Source organism: Synchiropus splendidus, chromosome 18, assembly GCF_027744825.2.
Source record: "Synchiropus splendidus isolate RoL2022-P1 chromosome 18, RoL_Sspl_1.0, whole genome shotgun sequence".
NCBI classification, from domain to species: domain Eukaryota; kingdom Metazoa; phylum Chordata; class Actinopteri; order Syngnathiformes; family Callionymidae; genus Synchiropus; species Synchiropus splendidus.
The window spans coordinates 2750863-2769930 of record NC_071351.1 but is presented as its reverse complement, the minus strand read 5'-3'; the positions used below and the strand labels follow the sequence as shown (position 1 = coordinate 2769930).

At 44.3% G+C, this 19068-nt stretch overlaps 2 protein-coding genes across 4 annotated transcripts in view; one reads left to right on the top strand and one right to left on the bottom strand.

Annotated features, from left to right (window-relative positions):
• Positions 1-16819, top strand: part of LOC128749039 (ephrin type-B receptor 2-like) — a 28066-nt gene extending 11247 nt beyond the window's left edge. For 2 of the 3 annotated variants that reach the window (XM_053848195.1, XM_053848196.1), the window contains 14 exons: positions 3315-3379; positions 5612-6296; positions 8364-8519; positions 8907-9439; positions 9507-9669; positions 11701-11809; positions 12343-12410; positions 12568-12690; positions 12944-13191; positions 13351-13566; positions 13638-13787; positions 13852-14045; positions 14406-14561; positions 14664-16819. In XM_053848195.1, coding sequence (XP_053704170.1) covers positions 3315-3379; positions 5612-6296; positions 8364-8519; positions 8907-9439; positions 9507-9669; positions 11701-11809; positions 12343-12410; positions 12568-12690; positions 12944-13191; positions 13351-13566; positions 13638-13787; positions 13852-14045; positions 14406-14561; positions 14664-14772 — 2975 coding nt within the window. In that variant the 3' untranslated portion in view covers positions 14773-16819. The remainder of the gene's footprint in view (positions 1-3314; positions 3380-5611; positions 6297-8363; positions 8520-8906; positions 9440-9506; positions 9670-11700; positions 11810-12342; positions 12411-12567; positions 12691-12943; positions 13192-13350; positions 13567-13637; positions 13788-13851; positions 14046-14405; positions 14562-14663) is intronic. The other variant, XM_053848197.1, reaches the window with a different exon arrangement.
• Positions 16820-17415: 596 nt separating this feature from the next.
• Positions 17416-18747, bottom strand: LOC128749985 (uncharacterized). The gene is made up of 3 exons (XM_053850049.1): positions 18591-18747; positions 17990-18440; positions 17416-17929 (listed from the first exon to the last, which is right to left on the bottom strand). Exons 1-3 carry the CDS (start codon positions 18599-18601, stop codon positions 17615-17617), a joined length of 777 nt encoding a protein of 258 aa, XP_053706024.1. The 5' UTR covers positions 18602-18747; the 3' UTR covers positions 17416-17614.
• Positions 18748-19068: the final 321 nt, after the last annotated feature.

Below are 19068 nucleotides of genomic sequence, written 5' to 3'. Positions count from 1 at the left end.
ACCCAGGGATGCAAACTGACCACTTCCTGGAGATCAGTGGATGAAGTCAGTCCCAGCCACAAGACTGTAATCCAGCTGTGGGAGTCAGCACCAGTCGAGACATTGCTATCCGAACCTAGCCTAATCTGAACACGGCCATGTTTTCACTGATGAAGATTTAAATTCAGGATAGAAAACGAATGATCTTGGATGAACCTACACAAAAAAGTTGGGCTGCCAAAATGATTCCAGTGTGAAGTCATTGAACGTGTTTGTTGTTCGTAAACACACTTTAATTCTGAGTTGTAAAAAAGTGCCAAATACAGTTGGACTGTTGAATGTTGCTGATGCATCGCGGCGGCGTTAATCCAGCCTGGCGTACAGAGCTCAGCCTACACGGATTATGTGTGTTGGCCCACCCTCTCTGCCCTGGCCTACTTTTGACTACATGCTGAGGAGAAAGATGTACAAGGGCTCACTCTCTATCTCTTGCTCTCTCTCTTCCCGTGGCCCTCTCCCTCTCTAGGAGAGTAGTGTGGTACTTGACATGAGGATTTTACTATACACTGGCACACACGAGCACGCTCACACACCAACGCCAGCCAAACCCGCTCACCCCAGCGCTCCCCTCCCGCCTGCAGTCTACATTGTCCCATATTTCCCTTCTCCAGCTCACATCAGCATGCTGCCTTTTAATTCGCTGCTGCAGCGTCGCTCTCCATTATTAACACATCTATTAAATCTGTTTCCTCCGCTCTGATCCCTCTGGGTGTTGCTGACTTCTTGTTTCAGGACAGAGTACAGCATGTATTTAGTACCCAAACAGTGTTTCCCGAATCAAAACAATGGTGACCCACTGTCATGTGGATCACTGAGCAGTTAGAAGATACAAGATCATCGAAGTGGTGTTTTTTTTTTTTTTACAAAAACTACAAAACCTTGGATGAAAAGATTTAGTATTGCTGTGACCATCAGCATCACTGTGCTCATTCGTGCTGAAAAACACCAAACCAGTGGCCACCACAGCCAGCGCCAGGTGACAGAACATGATTTGGCTCCCGCAGCCTCCAGATCACGCCCACGTCTTGCCTCTACTGTCTTGGCTCAGTGTGGAGGAATCAGTCACGGGTCAGTTCTCATGGCCTCCTTATTTCTGTTTAGCAGCAGCTCTGACACCTAGCTGACTGCTTTGCGCTTTACACCCCCATGTCCCCGCCCGCTTCCTCGTCATTTTTGGGTGATACTAACAGAAAGCGAGCGGCTGGAAAAGTGGGCCATTCGGTCGGCACCGAGGCCGCTCGGCCTCTCACAAGCAAACTTGGTTGATTAACTCGAGGGTCAGACTTGTATAGCTTTCTATTTAACAGCACACTACTGTTTCTCTGAACCTTAAATCTAGTCAGTTATGGGTGAAGGGAGGCACGCCAGCGAGAGCAGCGCTGTCTGCAGTTCTTGTCTTCACCTGAAAGTTCTGCCTGCCTGTCATTAAATTGTGTAAAATATGTCTGATGATATGCTTTATTTTCACACATATATTTTTTATGCAGATTGATATTGATAGTTGAAGGAAGTTTACATTTGTCATTATATGTAATTTTGATATAAAATATATTAGAATTGTATGTGATAAATATTGTATATTATAAAATATAAAATAAAATCTTATATTATAAAATTATGTTAGAAATTTATATTTTAGATAAAATTATTACGTATAATTTTAAACTTCATTTCCATCAACACACTGATGACGGTGATTTAAATTCAACTGTTTAAAATTGTTTGCTTTTCAATAGCAATAAATAGTTAATGGCTGCGGGTTATAGTCATTTGTTCGTCGTGTCTGTCGGTTTAGATATTTTGGGCAATTTAAACGACAGGATTGAGGCCACAAGAGTGGAAAAAAAGAGACTGATACTCTGTTTAAAGTAGTAAAAAAATGTTGTCATTGGTGAAACCATTCAAAGAGCTAAGTGTCAGTGAAGCACCAGAAAGTAAACAACTGAAACAGCTTACTTCATTAGATCCTCAAATAATGCTCCAATTAATGACACATCCTCTCAAGCGAAAACCACCTCACCTGCACAATGGTAAATGCTATTATATATAATATTCTGTTTTATTTGAATTATTTAGTTAGGCTAGTGAAGATGAGCTTTTTCAAGTGCCTTTGCTTACAAGAACAATTGACTTGTAGCCTAAAATGTTTAGAACCTAGAACAGTTTTACCATAGGCACTAGGTCCAGACCCATTAGGCCTATACTGTATTGCAGGATTCAACTTCAGAACCATAGAGAAACAGCCATGTATAGAGTCAATCCTAAACAAGGCTTTTAAAACAATACTGTAACCTAAGACCAGACATCTCTTTGTGTGCCCCAAAAAAGCTTGTAAACAAGGTACTACTGAACCAAAAATAGTGGCTTAAGTACCAAGAGTCAATGTCAATATGAGTTAAAGTTCATTTGTTGCGAGATGGTTTCCCCTGACTAGATAAATGCGATATGAGCCGTGTCATTCTTCTTTTGGATAACATCTCACACAATACAATAGTTTTCCAGTGTAACATAATTTAATCAAAATGAAATAACACCATGAAACAATCCTAATACGTAAACAAAGGCAGCCTTCCCAGTACACCCAATCCTCCATGTGTTCCAGAAAGTCTTAAAACAAGCCTTCCAAAGTCTGTCAAGTTTAACCATAATGAATGAAGTAGTGTGGTTGTTCAAACTCAGAACTTCAGTATGTGACTGTTTGGAAGTTTAAGATGTTCCAACCTCTTGCAGAGGTAAAAGTTGGACGTGACATTTCGGGTGTTCCAGACCGTCCTCTTGTGGTCTGACAAATGTGGATGGTCAGGAGTGTTACTCCACATGACTCATTGCTCATCCAGAGTCAAAGCTTGCAGCTATTCCAGTGAGCAGGCTGGAGGTGCCAAAGACCAGTGTGAAGTAATAGATCTTATCACACTCAAGTGTTGATGTCAAGCTGTCGCACAGACCTCTGAAATGGTGTGTGTGGCTACACAACTTATTTAACCTCGACTAGGTGTCTGTCTTTTATCAGGAAATAGCTGTTCTGTTTTCTGTGCGCGGCGGCACAGTGGAGCAGATCGTGCTGACCTAGTTGTACTGAAGCAGACTGACAGTTTTCTTCCTCCTGAGAGTCAGATCATCGTGTTCTCTTGTGGGCTGCAATGGTCCGGGCTGTTTATGGGCAATGCCCGGAAATTACCATTACCTTCTCTGAACCCTGCGGCTGCATGTCATTCCAAGTTAGCTTCCCTCTGTTACTGTTTCCTGACATGACACGTGCTTCTTCTTGTCTGCAGAGGTCCTCATGGATTCCACCACCGCCACAGCAGAATTAGGGTGGACCATCCACCCATCACAGGGGGTGAGTAGTCACATGGTTGTTCACTAACCTACACATTTAGCCTTAGGAGACCATAATTGTGGAAAACAATTGGCAGATTAGAAGGAAAAACAATGTCCAGACTTCTGAGAAATCATTAATCCAAAGTAGCTCTGATCAGTTGTAGTCAGGTATGACTGCTACCTATGCAAATTATATTTCTTATGATTAAAAAATACTTTTAGTCAAAGTATTTTTTTGAGTTAAAAAAAGTATATTTTTTTAAAGAAATGCCAAAATTCATCTTCTTCGCTTTCCTTGACGTTGACGTGGTCCAAGGTTTTTTTCAGCTTTGTATTATATTTTTATTATCATGATTATTTTTGCTTTAGCTGCTGCAAAACAGCAAGTCAGAATTGCAAAAACAAATGATCTCAAAGGTCAAAAGCCGGTTTTGGTATGGAGATGAAACATTCTATTCAGGCTTGGAATTGCCTTCAGATTCTGGATGAGACAGAGCAGAGTGGAGGTGGCTTCAGGATGGAACATGAAGCACGCCAGGTCGCGAAAGTTCACCTCTGCCAAGCCAACTGTAGCCGTTGATGTAACAAACAGCGAGAGGTCTTTGGGTCATCAGGTTCAAAATCCTCACTGTGGCTCTGAGGCAGCGCTGTGACGCACATTCACACGACACACGCACAGCACTGGATGCTTGTGACTGTTTTCAGATTCTGGGTAAAAACACTGCCTCTGCCATATGTGTGCAGAGTTAACATAAACACTTCTGACTCATTGGAGTCAGAAGAAATGAACGTTCACAAACAGCCACACACAAACCAATGACAAACTTCTCTGTATCGTCGCCCCCTTGTTTTACAGCTCTGGTTTTCTTCCTGACCTCCTGATGGTCAAATCATTGAACGTCGTAGCTCCCTTCTGTCGTCACCTCACTTCACCTGGCCGAGAACCACCTCTTCAATCATCACATGAAGCTCAGTTGATGAGTCATGCCATGGCTGTCCTCGCTTAGTTTCTCACAGTCAAATACCCAGTTCGCCCTCTCTATCTTCTTTAATGCAGTCAACATCATCATTAGCTCTGCTCACGGTCATCCTCGGGTTGTTTGTTACTTCATTAAGTTGGTCCTCTGGCAGTGTTCTGAGAATAGACTCCAGCTTAGTGGCGAAGACATTCAACGCAATACTTTCTCTCTGGGCAGGGATACTGACTCTTGATGTTAAGTTGTCCTATCGCCCTGTTTCTTTCTTATTTTTTTTAAATTCCCATTCAATCTCTCACACTTATTGAGTGGTTTAATATGAAAACGACATTTTGAATTTTTGTGTATACCAACTACCAGTTAGTTGAGCATGAACAATAGTGGTTTTCAGGGAAACCTGCAATGCCGTGAGTCATGTCTGTGAAACCTGGCTGCAGCTTGGACAGCAAACACAATCCACTGAGCCTTTGTAGTGGAGTCTTAAGGAACTCAACTACATCCTCCAACTTTTTCCACATAACAAGAAATCACTTGCCAACGATCTGAACACACTGGTTAGGAAAGTCTGTTATCAAAAGAGTTCGGTAGAACTGTTTGAAATTGAATGAAATGGGTGAACATTGTTCCATTGCAGTATATGTTAAGGCGATATTTTCTCTTGCTAACTCTAGGTACCTTCAAAAACGGAAAAGCTAATAGAGCCCTTTTGAAGGATTTTGTGGTTCACCATGTGGACTGTTGCAGAAAGATGCAGCATGACAACATTGAGAGTAGTTTATCTGAAGGTATGAAGTTGCTCAGTGACCGCAATGAGGTCGATTTCTGTTGAGTGACCTTGAAACCAGACTGTTGTGATCGAGACAGTCCCTGTTTCCGTTGTAGAGGAAGGTAAAAAGACTGACAATATAAAAGCAATGTAGAGCAAATGTTGAGTAGCTCACAAGTTGACCAAGGAGGAGAGTGAGAGTTCAAAGGTCACGTCCAGAAAGGAGTGGTGGAGGCTGAGTAATGAAGCAGTCGTGGACGTACATTGAATAGTGGGGTCAAGCCATAAGTAGCGAGTGAAAGAAATGAACAACAGTTGAATCAATAACGGATTATGACCTGGCATGGCTCCAGCTGGCATGTTTAATCCCGCTCATGATTATCATTGTAGGATTTCCGTTCATGTTGATCCAATCTGGATGAAACCATATCTCTGAAACATGATGTTACCGGAGTAAACAGTAAACATCGCCACCCTGTAATCAGATGGATTGTTGTTTCTCTTTCAGTGGGAGGAAGTAAGTGGCTACGACGAAAACATGAGCACCATCCGAACGTACCAAGTCTGCAATGTCTTCGATAACAGCCAGAACAACTGGATCCGTACCAAGTACATCCGCCGGCGGGGGGCTCAGCGGATCCATGTCCAGATGAAGTTCTCCGTACGCAACTGCAACTCCATACCAAATGTCCCTGGCTCTTGCAAGGAGACCTTTAACTTGTACTACTATGAGTCGGACTCGGACACAGCCACTAAAACCTTCCCTGCGTGGATGGAGAATCCCTGGGTGAAGGTGGACACCATCGCAGCTGATGAAAGCTTCTCACAAGTCGACCTCGGGGGCCGCATCATGAAAATTAACATTGAAGTCAGAAGCTTTGGACCTGTTTCTCGCAATGGGTTCTACCTGGCTTTCCAGGATTATGGCGCATGCATGTCCCTCATAGCTGTGCGGGTTTTCTACAGGAAGTGCCCCAGTGTCATTCAGAATGGCGCCGTCTTCCCTGAAACTCTCTCCGGAGCTGAAAGCACCTCTTTGGTAGCGGCCAGAGGAGTGTGTGTTCCCAACGGTGAGGAGGTGGATGTGCCGATCAAGCTGTACTGTAACGGGGACGGAGAGTGGATGGTTCCCATCGGGCGCTGCATGTGCAAAGCTGGGCACGAGGCGGTTAACAATGGCACCGTCTGCCGAGGTAAGAGACACTCTTCTTGATTGAAATTGAAACTTTGACACCATTCTTTTTTGTTTTCGTGGATGAAATGGTGTATTTGCAAATTGAAAACCATTGGTGACATATGAGGGCTCACGTCCCATTAGTTAGTTGGGATGAGGCATTTCCTGCGCACACCGCTGGATGTGAGTTTTCCGGCTGTTGTGTTGTGTGAATTAAACATTTGCCCCGGTGCTTTTCATGAGGCATTTTAGTCAGACAGAACCCTGACCCCAAATCACTAACTAGAGGTTTGCTTTCACGTTAAAAACAATGAGTAGAAATTCCAACTGGACCCGTGGTCATGTTCAGCAGCTCTCGTTCACTGGGTTTGTCAGGTGTAAACCTGACATTCTCAGAGCTGTTAGATGACTTTTCAACAGAAAGACAGTGTGACTCACCCCGTGCTCCGATGCTTTGCTCATCACAGTGAACTTGAAGCATCAAATATTTGCTCATTTCCCGGCTTTTGTCACAGCAGATATCCAGATTTTCTTTTTGAGCAGCTATGGTCTTGAGCACTGAGATCACGCCGATGATCACAATGTGCTTTAAGTGTCCACTTGTCTGTGAGTGACACAAGACTGATGATAGGTTCCCTGACTGCAGTTTGACCAGTGAGGTCATATTCTGCAGGAATTAAACACAGTGTGATGCGAGGACTGCCTCAGTTTGTCTGAGTAACTGACATTTACCACTCTACACACTGGTTTGCCTTGCATTTTTCATCCTTTTGGGGGAGTTGCTGGGAGCTTTTAGGGATAGTGATTGACATGGACCTGTAATTCTGTGATGAGCCAGTGAATTAAATTGTAATTGTGAAAAAAACTCAATTATTTGCCATTGATCCGCCAAGACTATAATAGACATACAGTAAATATGATGATGAGCAGGTAAAGTGCAGGTCTTGAATATGTTTCAGTTATGATGGGTCAGTTTACTCTCCAGTGACCAATGCTGTCCAGTCAAGTGTGCAGTCAGCTCTGGTCATGTGGTAAATTGGGTAGAATGAGGACACCAGCTGGCTGCTACATTACACTGATGTTAGAAAGCGTTTTTTTTTTTTTTTGATGGGATTGAGGGAGACTATCTGTGTTTTCAAAACAAAGTACATTTGCTATACACTTATTGTAACCCTCTGTCCAAAGATGCCAAACAGGAGGATGTGACTTAAGACGGGTCTCCATTACAATTCTTAATGGGTCTGTAATAAAACAGTCGTAATGATTTCTTCAATTAGGGTTTAAAAAGGGTGTCATTTTCTATTTGATTTTTTGTTTTGTATTGTTCTATTATTACCTCATAATGCTTTCTTGAATCTTTTTTAACTTAATTGACATTATTCCCGTAGTTATTTGATTTTGTGATTTCATGATTACTATAGACATTTATTTTACTATGTAAATGAAGATGAAGAAAAAACAAACAAAAAAAACCCTCAAAACATCAGTTATTATGCAATAAGAATAACAAAGAAAAGTGAGAACAATTGCAGAATACTTGAGTGAGTGAGTTCAGCTGGGTTCAATTGCCACAAAAGTAGGGAAATTGATAGCTGTGTTTGGAAGCTGTAAGCAAGCAAAACAACAAAACAGTTTAGAATTAGCTGATGGAACACGAGCTCAACAGAAGCATTCAAGGCTCTGCTGGGATAGTGGAGTCTCGGTCCTAACTCAGATAGGATAACTTCCTAAGTCACTGTTCTGTTATGTGAAGTGTAAGAATGTTGCAGGCTTCTTCAGCAGTGGTGTGTTGTGTTTGTGCAGTTGATGGAATTGTAGCGACAACATGATTAGGGCACTGTTCACGTCACATCACATGCCTGACCTTCACAAGATGGCACGACAAAACATATGCTGTGAAAAAGTAATGTAAAGAAGAGTAAACACTGGGGACAGAAGAAGAGCACAGACCCACTCAGCACAGCTGTGAATGTAAAATGATTTTGTCAGCTGTTGTTTTTCTCTTCGACTTTATGCCATGCATGACTTACGTTTCTCATTTTATCTTCATTTCTGTCGACTCCCTCTGTCTCTCCTCTCCCTGCAGCTTGTGTATCAGGCTTTTTTAAGGCTACGCAGGGAGATCATAGATGTTTGCAGTGTCCCATCAACAGCAGGACCACCAGCGAAGGAGCAACTAGCTGCATCTGTCGCAGCGGCTATTACCGCACAGACTCCGACCCTCCTCAGATGCCATGCACCAGTACGTAGCGACGTGTCAGTGAGTCCAGTTCAGTCAGAGCATGAAGAGCTGCAACATTTACTGAGACCAATATACTCTGATGTGGTTCAGTTGCCTGTATTCCAGCCTCCTGTGAGGTTTTCTGCCTCGAGGCATGCATCTGCTGCTGCAGTCTGTCCTCACTTCCTTTAGTCTTAGACCTGCTGTCCACGCGTCTTGTTCTGTGGAAAGTTTCCTCTTAATAATAAATTATGTCAATTTTACAACGGCCATCGAAGAGACAAATACATTTTTAGAATAATAAACATGAAAAAGTGATCTTTTGAAGACCAGGTCAGGGCATGTTGTTGACCCCTAACTTGTTTGACTTGTTTTTACATCTTGGCGTTCCTTGTGTTTCTGGTCTAGCTGTCCCCTCTGCACCCCAAAATGTCCTGTCTATCGTGAACGAGACCAGTCTGAAGCTGGAATGGAACCCGCCCCAGGAGAGTGGCGGCCGTGAAGACGTGGTCTATAACATCATCTGTAAGAGCTGTGGCAGTGGGCGGAGCAGCTGCACCCGCTGTGGGGACAATGTGCAGTTCGTCCCTCGTCAGCTGGGCCTGACAAGCGCCGGGGTCCACATCAGTGACCTCCTTGCTCACACCCAGTACACCTTTGAAATCCAAGCCGTGAACGGAGTGTCCGATCAGAGTCCGTACTCGCCGCAGTACACGTCTGTGAACATCACCACCAATCAGGCGGGTAAGTTGGACTTCAAACACGTGCCAACTCTGACCATGTCTTATCTTAGCCTGCTCCTCTCTTTGTCCACAGCTCCATCAGCAGTGTCCATCATCCACCAGATCAGCAAGAGCCCAAACAGTATCACTCTGTCTTGGTCACAACCAGATCAGCCAAATGGGGTCATTCTGGATTATGAGCTCCAATACTACGAGAAGGTGCTGCATTGATGTCGCAAGGTACAACATTTACAGTTCATATTCATTCATGTTCTTTTTTTTTTAGAATCAAGCAGAATGGAACGCTACGTTCATCAGGAGCCAAACGAACACAGCAGTCATACGAGGTCTGAAGCCTGCAACGATCTACGCCTTCCAGGTCCGCGCTCGGACTGTTGCTGGCTTTGGACGGTTCAGCGGGAAGATGTACTTCCGCACCATGACTGAAGGTGAGAGTGGCATCTTTGCTTCCTTGATTCTTAGTTTTGACCTTAGCATTTGATGTAATCATCAAAGATTTTAGCTAAATTTCCGCATAATATAAATACCTTACTTGAATGTTTTTCAACCTTTTTCAAGCCACGCCACAAAGGGAACCTCGGCCAAATTGCCTAAAGTCCTATAGAACATCCCTATTCATTTGTGAAAAACTGTAGCTACTGACACTGGCTTGTTATTTTGCCAGGCTATTTGCAGAAACTATCCAGAAAGGGGCGGGCACTATGGCAAAAATATATCATATTTATTTATTTATTTACTTACTTTAAATAACTGTTTCAATTTGATCACTTCTCTTTTGCATGATATGACTGTCGTTGTGAGTTTCCAGACAGCATTCTTTGCCTGAACTTGCTTCATAATAACAATGATTCTTTCGCTTTTCACGTTTTGTAGTGCATTTATTTTATTATTATTATTATATATTATTTTTTTGCCAGCTTTTAAACCACAAATCAAACTGTGACAGTCCATGAGTCCAGATAGCGCAGATGGTCTTTGGCGTCACGGCTCCGACAATTATCCCTCCCTCCTCCCTCCATGGTTCTGTGGTGAAAGTGTGTGGTCCAGTTAGAGGCGCATCAGCTTTAAAAACAGCTGGAAGTTGCGCATGTGAGCGGCTTCTTGGCTGTGAGCATGTGGGAAGAGGAGCACCGCGCACCACAGCAGCGCTGCTTTGACTGAGGGACAGATCAGCGCATCAACACACTGGTGCCACTCCATGTGATCATCTCCTCACCTTGGTTGCTCCTCAACACCTTCTAATTGTCGTGATTTCATGGTATCATGTCGCCCACCTCTGTCTCCGGACACATGAGGTGAAACTGGATGCTTTTCCCATGCCACACCTGACACTCTCACGGCGCACTAGTGTGAGGCGGCACCCCGGTTAAAAAAAAACGCTGGCACAACAATACTAACAGAATGCAAGTGTATACTGGAGATAATGCTGAAAGGCTGAAAACAATGGAAGAGATCACCAGTGACCACTGTCAGAGCCTCATTGCATTAGGAAGAGAGCCAGGCCTGGTGTGGACAGGGTCAATATGGAGGTCCCACTATCCCACCAGACAGAAGATAAATATGTGTCAGACACAAGAGCAGAAGAGATCTGATGTAATTGTTCCGGACAGACATGGCTGCAGTTTCCTTCTCTCTGCTGCATCATTTTCTCGATTTCCTTTTCTTAGTCAAAGTTCTGTTCGACAAAAACAAGACAGATATTCGCCCATGAGTCAGTGTCCTCTCATGTGTTCCACTTTAGCTCTGGAGAGTCAGAAAGTGATGAATATAAAACTTGACTGATAGGAGACGCTAACATCTGCTGCTCCGTGTGAAGGACAGTCTTGAGGCAATTTTCTTATATTTCTGTGACACATTGTGAGGATGTGACGAAATGTGATCTGTTTCTATTTCAGTTCTTTACTTTTGATCATCAGTTTTGGCTTTCTGTCATCAGGTTATGGCTGAAATGTTGCTTATGTTATTTATGAAAGCAGAAAAACAGTTTCAATTCATTTACAGTAAGTAGTTAATGATTGTACCCCAAATAAATCTATACACTGTCTATGAAGAAAGCCATGATAAAACATGGTGGAATCATATCAGAAATATATGTGTCATTATTTTTTGCCCAAAATAGCACAAAACAACACTAATATTCCACATAATAATGCCAAATACAAATTGGGATTTAAGTCATCTTCGAAGCTGCCACACGACCTTTTACATTCCTGAATGTTGTTTTTTATCCCAGCTCCCTGCACACGGCCAGGACTGAGTCAAACAGACCTTGTTTCAGGAGTGACAATATCAGGTCGAGGAACCATGATCCGTCGTGGCCAGTTTTAAAAAATAAGAAGATAGTTTTGACGACAAAAAAAGTCACATCCAAAATGATGATTTGTAGAATATGTTTAAGGAATCAGTAACATGAGCCGGTGCTTTCATCTGCTTTAATCCTCTTGGTTTTCTTCTTGCAGAGGAGTACAACTCCAGTATTCAGGAGAAGCTTCCACTCATCATCGGCTCAGCTGCAGCGGGCTTTGTATTTATCATCGCGATCACTGTGGTCATAATTGTCTGCCGCAGGTGAGCCCCACTAAATTGTTTGAAGAGTGTAACATAAAATATTGAAGAAATATATGCATAAGTGAGACGTGTTGTGTGTTACCTAGTAGTCAAATAATTGCGATTTGCTGCTACCTTGCTGGTAGCTCAGATGAATGTGTATTTTTTGCTGTTTATGTAATTTTTTTTTGCTGTAAATGTAGTCATGTCACACAACTGTACCGTACTGCTAACTGAAGTTTCCAGTGATCAGTACAAACAAGCTACCCCTGCTCCACTGTTGTGTAATGAGCTGTGGTGCTCATGGTGTTTACAGTAGCACTTCACCCAACTACGGTGGCCGCAGGAGGACATAAGGCCATAGTTTGTTTGCTAGACTTGCTGAGTAGATTCCCAAGGAGCGATGCTAGCGTTCATTGGTCCTGTGTAACGGAAATAAGTGGATGCATCAGCAGTATTTTCAAGATCCCCTTTTGATAGCGTTTTTTTTTTAGGTCAGAATACTTCTGAGTTGACGAAGAGAGTATCTGACATGAGCTATTTTCTGTCCACAGCAGGCGGAGCTCAGACAGAACCGAGTCAGAGTACACAGACAAGCTGCAGCACTACACTAGTGGTCACAGTAAGTACGGAGATCCCTCAGGGATCTGTTTCGGAGTCCTTGAATCTTTGGTATTTGTCATGATTGAGAGTGGTACGATGAAGTGGCGAGAGGTGGGCGGGATCTGCGGGCGTGCGTTTGTATAGCTTTTGCTGTCTCTTCCGTTATTCTGTTGAAGTGTCGCCGGGAATGAAGATCTACATTGACCCCTTCACCTACGAAGACCCCAATGAAGCCGTGAGGGAGTTCGCCAAGGAGATAGACATTTCTTGTGTCAAGATTGAACAAGTCATCGGTGCAGGTGAGATAAAAGTAATTTCCATCTTGTCTGTCAATTATGAGCTTGTCTTTAGAGACTCTTGTTTGTGGAGGCAAAAGTGACAAAAAGGTTAATAAAGGAGGTGGATCTGGAGGCGCCCCTTGGTGAAGAATAGACAAGTAAAGACAGGGCTCCAAAAATGAAAAAAGGAAAAAGCAATAGGTGGCTGAATATGATATAAATCATTCAAGATGAAACATGTTTTTGTTCATGTTCTTCACTGTGTGACGGCCAGGTGAATTTGGGGAGGTGTGCAGTGGAAACCTACGGCAGCCCGGCAAGCGGGAGATTCTGGTGGCAATTAAGACCCTCAAGGCCGGCTACACCGACCGCCAGAGGAGGGACTTCCTCAGTGAAGCGTCCATCATGGGCCAGTTTGACCATCCCAACATCATCCATCTGGAGGGCGTGGTCACCAAGAGCAGCCCGGTGATGATCATCACCGAATTCATGGAGAATGGATCCCTGGACTCTTTCCTCAGGGTAAAACTGAAGTGTCTTCCTTTGCAGCCAAGTCCTGACCAGAGGTCTGGAAGCTCGAGCTCCTCATTGGTCCCTCACTGGCCTCCTCATTGAAAGGGCTGTTTAATGGGCCAAATGAGTGTGTAGTAATGAAACATGATTTTATCTCTCTGTCTGAAGCAAAACGACGGGCAGTTCACGGTGATTCAGCTGGTCGGGATGCTGCGTGGCATTGCAGCGGGAATGAAGTACCTGAACGACATGAACTACGTCCACCGGGACCTGGCGGCCCGGAACATCCTGGTCAACAGCAACCTGGTGTGCAAAGTCTCTGACTTTGGTCTGTCACGCTTCCTAGAAGACGACACGTCCGACCCCACGTACACAAGCGCACTGGTGAGGCCGCACAAAAGCACACGAGTCGTGAAACAACTGTCCGGAATCTTCAATGATGCTTCCGATTCCAGGGAGGGAAAATTCCCATTCGATGGACAGCACCGGAAGCCATACAGTACAGGAAGTTCACCTCATCCAGCGACTGCTGGAGCTATGGAATCGTCATGTGGGAGGTGATGTCGTACGGCGAGAGGCCCTACTGGGACATGAGCAATCAGGATGTAAGTTCACCTTCTGTGTAGCTCATGCTTGTGTGGTTCTGATCCGGCTCGGATGTTGCTGCAGGTCATCAATGCCATAGAGCAGGATTACAGGTTACCTCCTCCCATGGACTGCCCCAGCGCGCTGCATCAGCTGATGCTGGACTGCTGGCAGAAAGACCGCAACAACCGGCCCAAGTTCAGCCAGATAGTCAGCACCCTCGACAAGATGATCCGGAACCCCAACAGTCTGAAAGCCACCACACCACTGTCATCAAGGTGGGTCCGCCAACACTATGGTATTTCAAAAAACATGTATTCCAAATAATTTATAGTTTATACACATATATGCCATGTCCTTTTTGATTGAGTGAAAAGTGAAAATATCTAAAAAAAGACATAAGTTAGTGTAAAAACAGGGTGTTTTGAAAATAAAAGCTAAGCACATTTACAGCCAAATAGAAATGATGGTTGTTATAATATGAATTATAATATTATAACAATACAAATCAAGTCTCTTCTCTCGTTGAGGATTTTGGCATTTTGGTTTCATAGGTTATTTTCTGGGCTTTTGAGAGATAGCCAGTGTCATTGAGGCTTGTGTGACGTGTCATGTTGCTTCCCTCCTCTCTTCTCCAGTGTCCACTTAGCTCTGCTGGATCGCAGCACGCCAGACTTCTCCTCCTTCACCACCGTGGACGAGTGGCTGGATGCCATCAAGATGGGCCAGTACAAGGAGAACTTTGCCAATGAGGGCTACACCACCTTTGACCTGGTGTCTCAGATGAGCATGGAGTGAGTGATTCTCTGACTTTCTCTTCATGTTTATGTCTGTAATACAAGTGTAATTTGAGAGCTGTGTAGTTTGATGTTGAGCTGACTGATGTCTCTGTTCAGGGACATCCTGAGAGTGGGGGTGACACTCGCAGGCCACCAGAAGAAGATCCTCAACAGCATCCAATCCATGAGGGCCCAGATGAACCAGATCACTTCAGTGGAGGTGTGACGTGTCGCTCTGTGAATTGTGGGGAACTTTCCAGCCACTTGTCTCCGGCGCTGCTGATGACTCCAACCTCAGACTCCCCCGCCCTCCACAGTCCCTTCCAGAAGGTTCCGTCAGCCTGCGGCACAGAATCTCTGTTCTGGTTTGAGCATGATGACGTGGCCACACCAGCAGAGTCCTGGACTTCCATGACAATCGGCATCACTGATGCAAACAAACAGGTTCCATTAGCAGTTACAATCACCTCCTTGCTGTTCACTGTTTCTCCAGCCATTGTTCACTCACCGTCTGCTTAGAACCGGCCTCGCATCACGCTGGCAGCACGGTGGAGATGGGAGATGTTTTCTCACGCCACACAGGCACTTTATGTGAAGATGCACAAAGAAGCTGGGTTTTATTGGGCCGTGCAAAAGACCTTTCTGCTCACCGACCACTCATCAGGTGTGAAAAAGAAGCCCAGAATGTGCAGCGGGAACAATCGCGACTCTTGAGCTGATCCGTGAATTCCTTGTTTCACACTCCCAAGAATGAAGTACCTGCGTGTCCATCACTGTGATCCTGGTGTGTGCAGTTTGAGTTACGATGCCACACACTGTTGCACATGTTTATAAAGGGAAATATACTTAAGTCTGTGTGAAATACTGCTTCCTCAAAACACAAGCCAAACACTGTGATATTTCAGGAATACCTTCATCGTTCCACCATGAACCTTGACATATTTAAGCCTGTCAGTACATATATAATCCAGCACTATAATCAGGACATGCTTTTTTATATTTTTTATGTAGCTACTTTTCAAGGGAACTTTGTTTCTTTCATTCAGGTGTTCACTCGGTGTTGTACTTTGACTCTGGCAGGAGGGAACCCCGGGCCTTGACACTGTTAGTTTCTCACTCCTCCTGTGAGAGGGAAAGGTCAACATGACGCAGGTGAAGTGCTATTGTGACAAAGCAAGTCCCACTGTTGCTTAAAGGGATTTCAGCCGCAGGAACACCAGATTCAGCCAGATTGATTGACCAGCATTTTGTGTCACGGAAATGTAACCCAGTCGAGAGCCGATTTATTGACGTGTAAAGTGGTATTTCATCATCATGTTCAGGGGATTGACAATCATTTTTGTATGTCACGCGGTTTGTGGGGTTTGTGTCATCGTGTTTTCTAACCTCTCGTCCCCCCAGAGATGAGAGGTGATGTTCTGTGGACTCTGAGATGATCAAACAGCAACGACGTGCCTGTTGCAATACACCTGGGCAGAGAGGTGTTGAGGACAGGGAGTTTAACTTTGGTCCATCGACAGAGGGAGCTGGGGGGGGGGCGCTGGTGCAAGCCAACTGGATGCAGTGACTCCTACCTTTTCTGTACATAACTGACACAAAATGTCACACCAGAGCGGGAAAACAGTTCCTCAAGATTGTGCACACATTGTGTTTCATATTGACTCAGCCTCGGCAGCTGATGTGGATATTTAAAAAAAACAGATGAGGTGTTGTTGTGAGTCCCCGACACGCCATATTATTTCACATACGTGTTACCATGTCCGATCACTTGCCTCCGTCTCCTCTCCGTCCTTCTGTCGTGGCATTCACCCATTTTATCACGCCGCACTGTTTCAGTCAAGGCATCAAAGTTCTGAGGTCAAACTCACGTCCATCATACAAAAGAGTCGTTTTATTTTTCTAAATAGGTGTTGAATCCGGAACAAAGATGCTGAAGTTACAGTCCAAACGTTCCTAGAGAAAATCCTCGCTCTGAATTTGAGCTCCCTTTCACTGTCATCCTAACCACAGGGGGCCACTGAGTGTAAAATATATTTGGACCTGGACCACCGCGGTCACCCACTGCCAAACACCTCCGTCCTTAGCACTGTGACGTTAACTGTTTCTTTTTTAAATCTATTTTATGTTTCTTTTCTGTATAAATGTATATTCGATGGGATAGTTGTGATAGATGTATCGATTTCAATTATTTGTAATACTGTTTTTGGTTTATTTTGGAGAAGAAATGAAAGTTTTGTAGCAACTGTCTTCAATAAAACACAATTGTAAAACATCATGTGAATTATTTCTTTTTTTAATAATGTAGGATGTCTTTTGACCCGCAAATGTTTTGACATTTTGTCAGCAAATGTGGTTTCAATGATGCATTCACATCATTCACGATCATTGACATTTAGGATGAATGTTTACCTTTTTTAAGGTGTTGCTCCAACATTAAAACAAGGTTTTGTCTGAAGGTGGTAATTTTGTAAATCTCCCAAAACAACCTTCCACAAGGACATTTCGTCTTGATGTGTCACTATAAATGTGCCGCAGTCACTGGCGACCGGCATTTTATTTCACACAGAGCGGCAGCAACATCTCATGCTGACGTAAGAGTCGAGCGTCAGAACACTGAGGCATCACGGCGCCAGATGGACACGGGTTCTGCATTCACGTGTCATCTTCAGAATGATGGTTTCCACTCCAAGAGAGAAGCATTTCGGACACAAAGAAGGCACTCTCATTGAAAACGTGGAGCTGCACTTTGTCACCACAGTCACACCAAAGTTGAATTACTTCACAGAATATCTGATTTCTGTCATGTGACCAGATGTGCCTTTCATCTACAAGGAAGTCAGTGGGCACCAATAGAATGAGAAGGTACATGTTTATTCCACAATCTGAGACATGGTGCTGCAAAAAAGTGAGTAACATGAGCTCAAACAAAAACAGTCTGGAGTTGTTTCACTTTGTAGAAGTAAAAAAATAGAAATCACAATGAAAATGAACTGATCTTGCAACAGGCAATGTAGACCAACGGAAGTGTTCAGTGCTCATGCTCGGGAGCATGTGTGGTATCGACCGGTTCACAAGAACAACGAGGGGTGTTGAGCTTGTCTTGCTTTCATGTTGCTCTTTATCCTCGCGATCTTTTCCTTTTGCAGCAGCTCCGCAACCGTCAACTCATCCAATGTGGCTGGACTTGTGTTCTGCTGGACTCCGTTATCGATCACCTCCTCCGCTTCAAAGGTTTCCCCCCCTCCAGAGGAGGCGCTGTCGACAGAGTCAGCAGACCCCGACAAGAACTCCTCATGCGGCGGATCCACACCATTAAGGTTCTGGCTGCATCTGTCATTCGGTGAAGGTTGGTTGGTGTCCAGCTGCTCTTCATGGGAAAGCTCCTGCAAAAGTATACCCATCAACGCTGCTGTTAAAATGCACAGAAAACAATGTCCATTTACCTCTGACTGGTTCGCAGGACGCACACATGGCGACGAATCGATACCTCGCTTGGCAGACGGACTGCCGCACCTCTCCGTCCTTTTCTTGTTTTTGATCATTAAATATATTTTCTCACGGTGAATGATGATGCAGTCTTGTTGCGTTGGAGGTTTGAAACCAGTCTGTAAGGAGGGATGAGCAGGTGCACCTGGCAGCACCTGAGCAAGTTTGACTCTGCTGATCTCCTTGTAGGCAGCCAGACTGGAGGATACAAAAGACAATGGATGGCCAGGCTGGAACTCCTTGACCAGCGAAGGCAGGTTGTCCGGCCGGTGGGTGTTCCGGGCCGTCCCTCTGCTCTGCAGGGAGACAGGCGAAATACACGTCACGTCGCCTGGCAGGCTCTGAATGCACACGTCCTCTGGGATGTAGATCTCTAGGTCTCCAGGAGCAGCCAGTCGGTCATGGTCACTGCAACACAGGAGAGCAAGGCCATTCTCACCAAGCTCTAATCGCACTCGAAAAAAAATAAGAAGAACTTTTCAACATTAGAACTGACTGAAAACACTGCGGTGGTTTAACTTTGGTGGAGATGAAGTTGGGTCAGCGTTTCATACTCACTTGGACGGCATCCTGCCACAGCAACACGCAGCTAGGAGGCGTGCTTGCCTGGAAACACCAATTTAGCAACAATTGGTTAAAGACTACTTTCCGTTTGTGACTATAAATTCAGACTTCCGTCAACTCCGACGCCTCAAACTCCACGCATGCGCACACCGCCGACTATCTTCGTTGTTTACTACGGCAACTCCACCGAGGACAAATGTCACAGATTGCGTTTTTTCCGCCCACTTTAAATTGTCGCTTTGTTTTTGTTTGGGAGTCGTCCGATTATCTAGTTTTACTTCAAACTATGAACACTGACATCCATATGACGGAGTCATAAAACATAATATTGAGTATGCAATGTTAATAACCGATCATTTAAATCAGATCTGGCAATTAATTTGCAATGGTTGTTTTCCAAATCCAGCGGTTTCTCAGCTTCAACACCAGCAACATGGCATTACACACTCATTATCCTGCTGTACATATAAAA